The 14,464-nt window shown below is 34.3% G+C and overlaps 1 protein-coding gene across 3 annotated transcripts in view; it reads right to left on the bottom strand.

Moving 5' to 3' along the window:
* Positions 1,216–14,464, bottom strand: part of LOC109848936 — a 13,794-nt gene continuing 545 nt past the window's right edge. Inside the window, exons 2-14 of one of the 3 annotated variants that reach the window (XM_020418669.1) lie at positions 14,441–14,464; positions 14,294–14,378; positions 14,126–14,210; positions 11,593–11,665; positions 10,747–10,816; positions 10,467–10,512; positions 10,132–10,381; positions 8,806–9,011; positions 8,592–8,666; positions 7,894–7,963; positions 7,701–7,781; positions 1,755–1,834; positions 1,216–1,614 (exon numbers count right to left, since the gene is read on the bottom strand). The exon at positions 14,441–14,464 is cut by the window's right edge and continues 70 nt beyond it. In XM_020418669.1, coding sequence (XP_020274258.1) covers positions 1,536–1,614; positions 1,755–1,834; positions 7,701–7,781; positions 7,894–7,963; positions 8,592–8,666; positions 8,806–9,011; positions 10,132–10,381; positions 10,467–10,512; positions 10,747–10,816; positions 11,593–11,665; positions 14,126–14,210; positions 14,294–14,378; positions 14,441–14,464 — 1,224 coding nt within the window. In that variant the 3' untranslated portion in view covers positions 1,216–1,535. Of the gene's footprint in view, positions 1,615–1,754; positions 1,835–7,700; positions 7,782–7,893; positions 7,964–8,591; positions 8,667–8,805; positions 9,012–10,131; positions 10,382–10,466; positions 10,513–10,746; positions 10,817–11,592; positions 11,666–14,125; positions 14,211–14,293 lie in introns of all 3 variants that reach the window. The other 2 variants (XM_020418668.1, XM_020418667.1) reach the window with 2 other exon arrangements.

Consider the following 14,464-nt stretch of genomic DNA (forward strand, 5'->3'; position numbering starts at 1 on the left):
AACCATTGGAGCTGATAGAACTCTTCGTCAGACTTCCAACGCACTTCGAATCACTAAAATCCGAGTTCGGACGAAGAATTTACAGCGGGGTGTCCTAGATTTTTGGGGACGCCCCAGGGGTGTCCTAGATTTTTGGGGACGCCCTAGGGGTGTCCTAGATTTTTGGGGACGCCCCAGGGGTGTCCTAGATTTTTGGGGACGCCCCAGGGGTGTCCTAGATTTTTGAGGACACCCCAGGGGTGTCGCCTATAAATAGAAGCCTTAGGCCTCACTTTTGGAGGATCTGGATTTTTGGAGAATTGGCGAAGCCCTGCTGGAGTGAAGAGTGATCGAGCACTTCAACACAAGAGAGTTCTTCATCAGATCTACCTCACCCGCATCCGTTCCTTAGCATTACCCCTCGTCGGTAATCCTAAGAAGAGCAAATATCTCGCTTTATCCGAGATAGGCGCTTCAAGTTTCTAGATCTCCTCGCGGATCGACGAAGCTCTGCCCGATTTTTCTGGATCAGATCTGATTGCCAGGTAGTCCACGGATATCGACGTCCCCGTCACAGGCTAAAGACTCACGCAAGCAAGAGACGATAAACGGATCTTGTGTTTATTTTCAAGAAAGTTGTAATTTTTATTTTCGTTATTTGAATTCATTTGTAACGTTTGAAGTTTTAATGAAATCAATGATGAAGGCAACTTTTGACGAAAACATTGTGCACCAGAGATGTTGTCGAAATTTCCGCTGAGCACAACACCCTTAATATGAGGTAACAAATCAATGGCAATCATTGGACAATAATTTAGTTACGTAACTCACAAAGTTCACTAAACAGATATTTATCCCCAACAAATTAAGAATTTTAACTGCAAATACCTTGCACATAGGGACATCCGTAGACAGTACGATTCAATTGCAAACAAGTACTTTAACAATTTAAGGTCATATGATCGCAAGGCTTTAAAGTTTTAAAAATAAGGGTGGCACTAGGGGCACACCCCCAACCACAACCTCAACCACACACTCTCTCTCATTCGCTACAGTACACCGGACCCCACATGAGATTTTAAAATTTTAAAATCCCATGTAAGGCTAGGTGTACTGTAGCGAATGAAAGAGGGGGTGTGGTTGAGGTTGTGATTGGGGGTGTGCCCCTATCATTTTCCTAAAAATAAACAATCCAGCACTAACATCTACCTATAATCCTGAACAACTTCCTCGAAATGAGCTCCGCACAACTGTGAGTAAATTTCATATCATAAAGTCACAGAAATACCGATATATTTACAAGGAAAATGCGGGGAAGAAACTATGATCCATTACAAGGGCAAACTATAGGCTACTCACTAAGCATGTTAAAAATCCAGTCCCAGCAGCAAAAGCGGAACGAATACAACTTCAACCCGATTACACACAAACACACGCAAAAAAAAAAAAAAAGGAAACCGGAGCTTGTATTAAGTCTATAGCTAGGAATTGTATCTACGTCTGTACAATTAAGTTCTCCATTCTGTTATCTTGTAGGATCAGTACTAGACACGTATTTATACATCGTATACAGGCATGCGCTCCTCTACTCGGACACGACAAATGGGGCACTTGTTACACATCTCAGCACAAATCCTGCAAGACAACCAAATTGAAAGATTTTGGAATTCAATGAAGAAACTTTCAAGAAGCGTAGACAAAGATGAGCATGCTCTTATTATAAGAAAAGATGGCAAATGAATTGTCAAATATGTGGAAGAACTTTGAAGCCATACTTGCATAAAATACGGTGTCGGCAGGGCAGAAGAACCATGCATATCTCTCCTTCAAAACAGACTCTGCAGAGGACCTTTTCCTGAAAAAAAATAATATAAATAAAATGAAAATGAAAAGAAATGATTTTGCCTTCAATCAATTAAGGCAGAATAAAAACTAGAATGAACCAATCTTGGTCACCATTACCCCCCTTGCGTTTCATATCAGTTAGCCAAGATGAATTGCTGAATGTGCCATGTAATCAACCGTCACTTCGCTTATTCTTTTCTTTAATTTTTGGGAGAAAGGAGCAGTCATAGACCCGGATCCTCGAGATCTAATAGTATACCTAATTCTATTCATTTAATCGAAGTTATGATAGTAGAGATGACTCACCAATTTTTACTGTTATGTTATAAAAAAAAACACATTTTTTCTCCTTTCTCTTTAGCTCTTATTTCCCGATATGATCAAAAGAGATGTGTACGGTGAGTGGAACAATTTTATAATCCGACTACATCTATCCAAATATAAATGGATATTTTTTGATATCCTTCCTAAAATCTGCACAATTTTTGTACCTCCCCTAAAATCTTCATAATTTCTATATTCCCACCAAAATCTTATAAAAAGGCTCAAATGTTACTTCAAGAGCATATGCTGGGAGTATTCTGTTTTGATGGTATCTTCAATTTAATTAACATAACTCCAATATCAATTAATCTCCTCATTCCTGAGAAAACTCCTTTTAACCTATTCTCCACTAGGCCCAAAATTCTAAACTCATTAATCTAAAGGAAGCTGATGATGATTATCTCTGAATCTATCCAGGCCAATGCTTACTCTTTCATCAATCACAAACAAGCTCAAGTCTTAGATTTCAACCTTCTTTCTGTTTATTATTTAATCTGGCTCCATCACACAAGGGACCACCACCTAGAGCAGCAGAAGGTACAAAAGGATAATGCAAGGAGACTAAGGTTACATGAGCTAAAGAAGTCAAAGAAACAAAAACAAGAACCCTAGTATTTTAGGGCTCTGCAACCCTTATTTCTAGACTATATAACATTTAAGATAGCGCCCCACCTAAAGAACACATAAAACCAAAAAAATAAGTTATAAAAATGCCATATCATGAAATGATTGGATAGACCCATGACTGAAAGCCTGAGATAGTCATATTTTCGCAAGTAGCTCAAATTATTTGGCATACTTCAAAATTTACAATTTTCATGGGCGTAAACCCATGATTTTTGTCCTTTGTATAAGTTTCGGCCTAATGACAATTAAATTTTATTTTCTTTAAACCTCCTCAATTTTAAAGTTTATAACCAACAATATTGTCAAATTTCGCCTATTTCGATCCAATGACAATTATGTTTTCTTTCATCCAAACTTGCGATTTTCATAGGGTATAAACCATGTTTTTAGTTCGTTTTCATTTGTTTCCACCCAATGTAAATTTTTTGACGTACGTCATAATTCACAAATTTTCATGGACTATAACTCATGATTTTTGTGTTTGTTTTGACCTAATGGAAATTATTTAGCGTGTATAAATTTCCATAGGCTATATAACCCATGATTTCTGTCCATTTTCGTCTATTTCAAACTAATAGAAATTATTGAGTGTATTGCAGCAGTTCCAATTTTCATGGGTTGTAACCCATAATTTTTTTGTCTATTTTCGTCTGTTTTGACTTGAAAACAATTAAAATATCTTTTTCTAAAATTTCCTATTTACATTAATTATATAACCTGCTACTTTCGTCAATTTTTGTCCATTTTGATCCAATAACAATTATGTTTTCTTTCATCAAAACATGTGATTTCACTAGTTATTACTCATGATTTTTGTCTATTTTTGTTAATTTTCATTTGTTTCGACCTAATTACAATTATGTTTTCTTTCGTTAAAACTCACGGTTTTCATGAGCTATAACCCATGATTTCTGTTTATTTTTATTTGTTTCGACCTCATGAATTTTTCTAGCGTTACCTTGAAATTCACAATTTTATGGACTATATACCCTAGGATTTTTTTCACTTGCTTGTATTTCGACCTAATATCAACAAATTATGTGCAATTCAAAATTCGCGGTTTCATTGGTTATAACCTATAATTTTTGTCCATCTTAGTTCATTCTTAAAATCTAACAATTTTCATAGGCTTTAACCCACGATTTCTAAGTTCCGACGTCATGAAATTTATTTGGTGTACTTTAAAATTATAATTTTCATGGGTTACCCATGATTTTTATCTATTTTTGTCTGTTTCAACCTGGTAGAAATTAAATATTTTTTAAATTCATGATTTTCATGGACTCTAACCCATTATTTTTGCCAAATTTCATCCTTTTCGATCCAAGGATAATTATGTTTTTCCTTATCAAAACTTGAAAATTTCATGTGCTATTACCCATGATTTCTGCTTCTTTTTTGTTTGTTTACCTAATGGAATTTTTCTGCAGACTTCGACTTTCGTAATTTTCTTAGGCTATATCTTGACGATTTATGCCCATTTTTGTCTATTTAAACGCAATAACAACTAGTTAAGCATAATTCAAAATTTGCAATTTTAATAGCTTATAACCAACGATTTTTTCAAATTTTTGCTCATTCGACACAATGATGATTAAATTTTCTTTCTTTCAAACTCGCAATTTTCACGGGTTATGACTCATGATTTCTTATCCATTTTCATTTGTTTTAACCTAATGGAAATTATTTGACGTACTTTAAAATTTATAATTTTTATAGACTTAACACGACTTGTGTCCCTTTTTGTATGTTTTAACCCAACAGCAACAAATTATGTGTAGTTCAAAATCCGTTGTTTTTATGGATTGTAATCCATAATTTTCGTCCACTTTCGTCTGTTTGGACCCAATAATAATTACATTCTCTCCAAAACTCTCAATTTTCATAGACTATATAACCCACAATTTCTATCTATTTTCTTTTGTTTTGACCTAATGGAAATTGTTAGCCATGCTCCAAATTTACAATTTTTATTGAATATAGCCCTTGATTTTTGTCCATGTTTGTCCTTTCCAACCTAATGAAATTATTTAGTGTACTTCAAAAGTTTCAATTTTCTTGAGTTATAATAATATTTTTTTTATTTTCATTTGTTTTGACCCGAGGGCAATTAAAGTTTCTTTTTCTAAAATCTCAAATTTTCATGGACTATGACCCAATGTCGACTATAACCCACTGCTTTTGTCAGTTTTTATCCACTTCGCCCCAATAGCAATTATGTTTTCTTTCGTCAAAACACCCAATTTTCATGGTTCTATCCTTTTTTCTTTGCTTCGATCTAATGTAAAATTTGACATACTTCGAAATTTACAATTTCCAAGGGCTGTACCATTTTTGTTTATTTTCGTCTATTTTAACCTAGTAGCAAGCGTAGATCAAAATTCGTGATTTTTATGGATTATAACACGTGACTTTTGTCTATTTTCGTCCATTTCGACCCAACGGTAATTAAGTTTGTTTCTTCAGAAATAACAAGTTTTATGGGTTTATAACCCATGATTTTGTTCCAATTTGGTTTGTGTTGACCTAATCAAAATTGCTTGGTGCACTTAAATTCACAAGTTTCATGAGCTATAACCCATGATTCCTGTCCATGTTCATTCGATTTGACCTAATGGAAAATATTTAGCATATTCAAAATTTACAAATTTCACAAACTTATAACCCAATATTTTTGTCCATTTTTAGCAGTTTCGGGCAGATGACAATTTAATTTTATTTCTTTAAAATTCATGATGAAAATTTTCATGGATTATAATCCACTTTCTTTTGTCAATTTTTTCCATTTTGATTCAATGGAAATTATGTTTTCTTTCTACCATACTCGCAATTTCCATAAAATATAACTCATGATATCTACCTGTTTTTATTTGTTTCGACCTAGTAGAATTTTTTTTTGCGTACTTCAAAATTCATAGTTCTCATGGTTATAACTCACAATTTTCTGTACATTTTTGTTTGATTCGACCTAATGGAGACTATTTACCGTATTGCGAAATGCATAATTGTCATGGGATAAAACCCGTGATTTCTGGCCATTTTTTTCCGTTTTGACATATGTAATTTATTTAGTGTACTTCAAATGTTTCAACATTAATGGGCTACAACCCAAGTTTTTTGTCTATTTTCGTCTGATTTCACCTGTTGATAATTAAATTTCCCCTAAAATACCCTTATTTCATGGACTGTAATGCTTAATTCTGTTAATTTTTGTCCGCTTAGACCAAATAGAGTTTGTTTTCTTTTGTCATAACTCATGATTTTCATGGGCCTATTACCCATGATTTCTGTTCATTTTTGTTTGTTTTGACTTTATGCATTTTTAGCGTACTTTGAAATTCGCAATCTTTATGGGTTATACCCCCACCAATTTTTATTTATTTTGGTCTATTTTAACCCAATAGCAATTAATTATGCATAGTTCAAAATTTGCACCTTTCAGGATAAGAACCCACAATTTTTATCCATTTTCGTCTATTTTGACCCAATAGATAATTAAGCTTTCTTTCTAATTAGCAATTTTCTTCAGCAATAACTTATGAGTTATTTTCATTTTCACTCATTTCGACCTAATAAAAACTTGGCAAACTTAACTTCACAAGTTTTATGCGATGTAACTCACGATATCTATTATTCTTCGTTCGCTTTGACCTAATGAGAATTATTTAATACTTCAAAATTTGTAGCTTTTATTGGTATTACCCATGATTTTTGTCCATCTTGATCTCTTTCGACCTGATTACAATTAAATTTATTTTCTTTAAAGTTTTTGCTTTTCATTTATTATAAGTTATAACCCATTATATTTGTCAATTTTTGCCTATTTAATTCTACTAACAATTATGTTCTCTTTCATCCAAACTCACGATTTTCATTAAGTATAACCCATGATTTCTATTCGTTTTTGCTTGTTTTGATGTAATGGAAAATTTTTGACATACTTTATAATTCAAAATTTTCATGGGCTAGCTTATGATTTTTGTCCATTTCGTTTGATTTGACCTAATGAAAAATATTTGGTGTACATTAAAATTTATAATTTTTCATTTATTTTTGTTCTTTTCAATCTTATGACAATTAAAAAAAGTTCATTAAAATTTCACAATTTTTATGGATTATAACCCCCTTATTTTTGCCAAGTTTCCATTCGTTTCGACCTAATAAAAATTGTTTTATTTTGTCAAAACTTGTGATTTTCATAAGCTATAACGCATAATTTTGTCCATTTTTATTTGTTGTGACCTAATGTAAATTATTTGGTGTACTTCAAAATTTACAATTTTCATAGGTTATTGCCTACATTTTTTTAAAATTTTTATCTATTTCGACCTGATAACAAGTAAAATTTCTTTCTTTAAAATTCAAGATTTATATGGACTATATAGCCCACTATTTTTTTTTTCAAATTTAGTCTATTTTCTACCCATGGCTATTATGTTTTCTTTTGTCAAACTATACGATTTTCATGGGCTATAACCCATGATTTCGATCCATTTTCATTTCTTAGACCTATTGAAAATAATTGGCATATTTAAAACTTTACGATTTTCATGGACTATAACGCGTACTTTTTGTCCATTTTCATTTGTTTTGATCTAATGTAAATTATATTTTTTCTTTCGTCGAAATTTGCGTTTTTCATGGGTTATATTTTTGTTCATTTTTGTTTGTCACGACCTAATGTAAATTATTTGGCTAACTTCAAAATTTGCGATCGGTCTAATATATACCCTAAAAGGAAAAATTAACTAGAACACTGAGTAGAAACAGATGTTTGTGTGTAGGGTGAGATGTCTCAACGACATGTTCATGCCATAGCTCACAAAGTAATTAATTAGAGGAAACCATTGAAAAGAAATGGAACAGGAATGGTGAAAGTAAGATGAAATGAAAATATTTATTCTAGTCAAGACAAGAAAAAGTACATTTTGAAGTCTTTCATACTCTTGTTGATTATATTTGGTGATTTCAGATTGCTCCCCCAAAGCTGCTTGCAGCCTCCAAACCTGGGATTAAACATGAAAAGTAAATGTGAACATTTATGTTTTGAGTAGATTAAACTGTTAAAATGGGAAGTTTAATGTCTAAAATTTTGGGAGAAAAAGTATATTAGTATACCTCCTCAGCAAGATCTTTCTTGGGCATTTTCTTCACCACCTCAGGTGGATAACCACAGAAAGTGCTATACCTAAAGATGAAATTGAATATTAGTCAGAAACACCTAAAGATGAAATTGAATATTAGTCAGAAACAAAACAGTTGGTCGGCACTTTCACTATAGACATGCTATCTCAAGTCAGGAAAGCATTTCAGCACCACAAATTAGGAACAAAAAAAGGGAAAAAAAGAAAGAAATGTGAACATTTATGTTTTGAGTAGATTAAAAACAGATATCAAATGTTTTAATTAATCCATGACAGGTGTACGTAAAAAAACACAAAAAAAGGCCAAAATTTACACAGTAATATGAATATTCGTTACTGAACATGGTCAAGATGTCTTCGATAAACGAATTATAGTGAGGGCCTCACACAAAGACAAATATTTACACCACCAAATTCAGATGTCTCAAAATTACAGGAGTTACATGACAGAAGCATATATATAAATGCTGCATGAAAGAGAAGTTAAAATCAAATGGTAAAAGATATAAGAATTTAATAAACATGGATGAGTAATTTCCAATTAAACAATTGCCTACTAACTTATCACTAGGCAGGATAATGAAGTTACTATAAAATATTATACTTAGCGCATATAACAAGTTATGACTCACATATAACAAGTTATGACTATGTAAATATAGTGATACATACCCAGTTGATTCTGCCTGAAAAAGGCGAGCTTGCTCTTCTTTGCTACCTTCATCAATGGACCACCAACCGAGCAATCTATACTTACACCAAGCAATGTTAAGCTCCTTCAATCGTAAATATGACAATGGTAGGGTGCCCATGTAGATATTGCAAAAAAAAAAAATGCGTGAAGGACATATTCATACGAGATGAGAAGAAATGTAAGTGTTAGTACCTTGAGCCATGATGTAGGAAAGAGAAACAGTCATTAGTTCTTGATGAAAATGTGAGGTATCTTCCAGTAAAAGATCCATTGCGTAACAAAACAACAAGCTTCTCCACCAATCTTTTTATAGAGAACAGGACACCAGCACCTTGCAAAAGAAATAGAGGAGAGAAAAGGGCGAAAATTGGGATATGTTGAGCACCAGGGGGTGTGCCCTGGAAAATCAAGAACATATTTAGGTCTCAGTTCATTCATCATACACATTTGCAAAAACAAGGGTCATGCATGTGAATATTGGTTGCAAGGATGGAGGCATTCTCAAAAACTTTAGAAGTTTTTTATGCTCGATAAACTAGTATAGTGTAAAATTGTTTAGTTAGATCTTCTAATTGCAAGTACTATGGTGGATATTGTGCAGTTGTCTTCTGTGCACAGGGAGTGAGAGAACTCTGTCTTCTATATTTTGTACTGTTATCCTCGATAGTGGAAATTTTCTTGTTGTGTTCCCCATGGATGTAGGCTTAAGCCAAACCACATAAGTTGTGGTGTCTCCGTTAAAACTTATTTTTTTGCCTAGTCTGAGGCAGGGTTGATTTTTACCCAAAACAGCCAAATATTTTTAGCAAAATAATAGTATAGTTCACACCTCCAAGCCACAAACACTGACTAATTAGATATGTTTGCGTCTTAACATGGCAAATGCCAACAGCTATCACTGGATAATAATGTGGGATCTCAAGGCACCGTAATGCATCTGGTTCTTGAAGTGTTCTCTCCGTATGACTAAAAAATGTTTCTGTGTGTACATCTACATATTACTTGAGTACGTAGTTGATACAATAGCGACATTAATATACATGAAACTTGAATCCCTTTTATATCTCTTCTGTTTAGGTTGCTTTTGAGTGTGAAATTTAATTCATATAGAGGTACAAAAGAGTACCCTCAGGAAGGGTACAGATGTGGACAAGCTATTGTAAAGTAAACCTTTCTGATAAGAAAAACTATCAAATCCATCTACCTAAATATCAACAATTAAACATCAGATAATTGGGCTTAACTTTCTCCCAAGTGTCTACAATTTGTGTAGTACAGTTTAGTTTAGTTCTACCTTCTTCGTACTCATAACATTGTATGTGATCATTTTATGCATGGGAAGGACAACTAACACCTGCTTCTTGACGAAGAAACGTAAATGTGGATCATATCAAGTTTTCTTAATTCTTATGTGTATTTCATAGACAATCTGCGCAAAGAAAACGAGGGAAATACAAATGGAATGATATTACAGAGGTTAATGGAACCAAAAGCAACCAAAGAGTTCTAAGAACATACCTCTAGACGCATGCATAGTAGAACTTGGAAAGCAACAAGTGGAATTTTCATAATATGGCCGCCTATGTCTTGCAGGCCACAAAATCCCCCATGATCACTGTCCTCCATAGAAGAAAACAGTAGGCCACTGTTCCAATCGCGATATTGGATTGCTGAAGAGGATGAACTTGCTTCACCATGGTTAGGGCGTCTATGTATCATCGGGTTAGACCATTTTGTACAAACAAGAAAAGCAAAGCATTCCGCTATTCTGTGTGATAGACAAAGAGTTTCAGAAAAAATTAAGTGTAAATGATTTTGAAACTAACATTGTAAAGGAGACGAAAGATTGCTACCCGAAGTTTACAAATAAATCCCACCAGCCCAAGGAGTTGACATCACCTGCCATATTTACCCACATTTTATTAATATGCAATTTATCAACTTGAAACTTCTCCTATTATACTTAGCAGAAATGGACAAACTCCAAGTCAAGTTCCTTCAATTAGGAATCTTTTCTGTTTGTACACGAAGTTCAATAACATAGATTTTAATACAGATGGCTTATCTAAATCTTAACAAAAATCGAGAGAGAACAAAAATTATAAAAGGTTCAACTGAGTGAAACTATTTTACCACATAGCTTAAGTAGCGTGAAAGTTGTAGCAGCTACAAGGAACACCATAGAGATTGCCACCCAAAAGTGCTGTGTAACAGGAATTAAAACATTATAATGACTAAAACAGTAATACTGATAATGATTAAGTAACGGAAAGATAAACAGAGATTAAAACATTATACACGTCTCTGTTTTGACATTGGCGAGTTTTCAGTTAATTGTATATATGATGGTATTTTACGTGTTAGTTGGAGTGTTTTTGTATAAAGTTTTACATGAAGTGAATAACAGACTTGAAGTATGAACATCATATCCACAAAAAAGTAGTAAATTGAACAGATGTACACGAGTTTACAACAACATAAACTTCAGAAATAGTAAACTATTATAGATCCTGCGTCAAAATATAATTGTTTCTCAGGACTAGGTAGGTCTTCCTTTCAAATGTAGCTTAATGTTTATGTGCAGGATTTAAATGCTTAATATTTTTCATGATAAGAATATAATCCTTAAACTTTTGCCACAAATCACAATAATAAAAAGAGAGTATGCTAGATAAATTAACTACTGTAATATAGGAAGCTAGAAGGCTATAATATGAAAGGAAAATAAGGAACCAACAAAAAACACTCCAGATCAACAGTTTGCTACAGCATATGCACCTTGCTTGACTGACAAGGAAATTGAATGGCTTAAATAAATAAGAAAAACCACACGTTCGTTGGTTGGGTGGTTGTTAAGGTGGAATTCTTCTCAATCTTATAGAACCTATTAATTGAAAAAAAGGAGTATCCCCTATATCCACACAAATAGTTATAGACATGTCCCAAAATCTCATTTAAATATCGGTACAACAAACTTACAGGAAGTGCCTCCCATATAGCTTCATCAGTCATACTAGTTTCTTCATCTCCTGGCATCAGAGCCCTCCACATTCTGGTTAAGAAGAGGAAACACAATATAAGGGCAGATATTACTAGGTTTACCAAAAAAAAAAAAAAGTTTGTCTAAAAAGAAATGCTAAGAACAACTAATACCCCATTCGAAGCATTCACAGATAAGATTTGAGTATCTTAAAGTATTATATGGCTTCAAAATAAGAGAATGACAAAAGATCTTGTAAGTTCCCATTTCATACTCTATCTGTATCAGTGATAGATATCTTCTGATGACCCTCTGATTCATGTCTGAGACTAGAAATTGCAATTACTAAACTCACTGAAAAGATCTCTTTTGCAATGTATCAGGCTCCAAGCCTAATGTTGTCGTCTTCCTTCAAATCCATAGATGAGAAAGGATTACACTTGGGCTGTCTTGAGGAAGCTTTATGGAAGTGATTGAGTAATGGGTTAACTTCTTTGCATCACTGCAGCAGCAGCACTTTGCTTTTTTGTTAACACCAAAAATGACATGCTCACAGACCTGCTCTTTAAGTGTCAATCCCAAGTCCTGACATAGATGATAACAGATAACTTGCAAAAAGCTTTGGGAGACTATAAAAAACTAGTCCTTGTAGAACTACACCTCTTTTTTAAGTAACAGAACTGCATATGCAGCTCAGCATGATTCCATATGCGCCAAGAGAAATTTGGAGATACTTATTTGGTGTATGGCTGTATTGGGCTATGCGACAGTTCTTGTCATGCATATTTTATTGAACTTATTATTGTCTTCTTGCTTGATTGTAAATTGCTATTAACTTCGAATATGTTAGCTCTTCATTTGTATTCGAGCTAGTTGTTTTCATTCACCATGGTCCATCAGAAACAAATCATGTGTGCTAACAGAAAACCATACTACTATGCATCGCATGGACGTTTGGGATTTCATTTCAAGACTTCTCTGAATTTTCTGGGTGTTTTATTAGTTTGAACTTTACATTTCTTTTCTCAAAATGGTGATGCCATATATGTGCTTTATGTGGTATGTTCCTATAAATGGCATATTGACAAAAACGGATTTCTAACAGAGTAGAATATTCACTAGGGATTTTAGTAGCGGAGATTATTCTTAACAATCTGAACAGAAAAGAAAGATTTATGTAAAGGCATTTTTGGTTGCTGTTGACTGTTGCAGTTGCGGGGAAAGCTGTGGGATAAAGGCTTTGTTTTTGTGAGCTTAAACTTCACTAGGAACCCAACATGCCCTTTATATTCATTTAATATCAAGGGGGAAAGGTATGTCAAATATGAAGATATGGACCTAACAATTCATGTACCCAATTGAGAGCACTACACTCATCACAGGCCAAACAAACACAAAAACAAAGTGAGAGGTGGACCACACCCTCGGATAGACTGCCAACCTAAGAGCATTTTACTTGGATACATACAAAATCTAGCACTAAAATCCCTACTACATCATTCATAATCTTCATCTGCGTCTTTTGGTTGATCAATTGACCTTCTCAAGTAAAGACACCATATATTTATTTCGCCAGTTTGCCATTTATTAGGGAAAAAAGACAACTTTGCCAGACCTCCAATAAATAGTTGCTCAAATTGAACTGTTTACTCTGATCCACCAATAACAAGAAGTCTAATTGGACAAATGTTTTTGTCCAAATCAGCTGGCAAACAGACATTCTCAATCGAGCAATTCACATTATTCAATTAAACCTCTACTCTGATCCACCAGCAGTGAAGAGTAATTGGAGAAGTTATTCCCATCGAAAAGGAAAACACTGGACCAAAACCTCTGAGAAGACATCTCGAAGTTCCAAATTCCAACAAGTGAACTGAAGCAATGGTTATAAACTTCCCAAAACAAAAAGATGAATTACCTTTGATACCATAAAACAATCAGCACATGTTTTCGCTTTGGAACAACCACGCTTGAGATTGCAGTCTATGCCTTCTATAATGAGCATGTATTCCTATTGCAGTAGCTCTTCTCCATATCAGTTAATATTCTAATAATTTCTCCAACAGTAAGTTCAAAAATTATAATATATCGAAGAAGTCTGACCATATCTCAGACTCCCTAGTCTTTGCTTTCTTAGCAAGAGAAGAGTATCATTGTAGCACCCAGAATGTTTATCAAAGAACTGCACAGCCTCATAGCTACCTCCCCTTGGTTTATCAAAGCAAGAATGTTCAACATTCACTCCCACGTGACCAGTGCTCACCTATGTGCACCGAATTGTCATTGCTCACCTTTTCAAAAACAGCTTCCGTCTTAACTTCTATTACCGTGATCACAGCTATATAAACCAACATTTTAAAAGAAGTCATTTGCTAATGTCGGGGTTGCGAAGAGAAAAGACACATGGATCTAGGATAGGACCGCATTAGATAAGACCCAAGTTAAATTTCTAAATAGCAAAGCATCATATCGCAATGCCCTACTGATACAAACAGGAAAAAAAAAATCAAAGCAAGATGAGAGGAAACACACCTGAAATTATCAATAAGAATGGTCACTTCAAGGGCTAAGAGAGGTAGGAAAACAATCTTTAAGCTAACAGCCGGGTACTCGTACACTGCGGACACATAGGGAAGGTTAGAAAAACCAGCAAGCATGCACATACGCGCGTAAGCCTGATGACAGTCCCGCGGGGTTTACCGTTCGTGCCCTCGAGGTGTATGCAGAGCAGCAGCTCGAACGCGACGAGCAACGGCGCCGCGACGACGGTGTGGCAAGGCGCCCACTGCACAGAGCAGAACAATGTAAGATCGGTGAGAAATGAAAGGCAGTCGAAACAGCACATGCTTCGTATATACGTGGCGGTCGCGG

This window comes from Asparagus officinalis, chromosome 7, assembly GCF_001876935.1.
Source record: "Asparagus officinalis chromosome 7, Aspof.V1, whole genome shotgun sequence".
NCBI classification, from domain to species: domain Eukaryota; kingdom Viridiplantae; phylum Streptophyta; class Magnoliopsida; order Asparagales; family Asparagaceae; genus Asparagus; species Asparagus officinalis.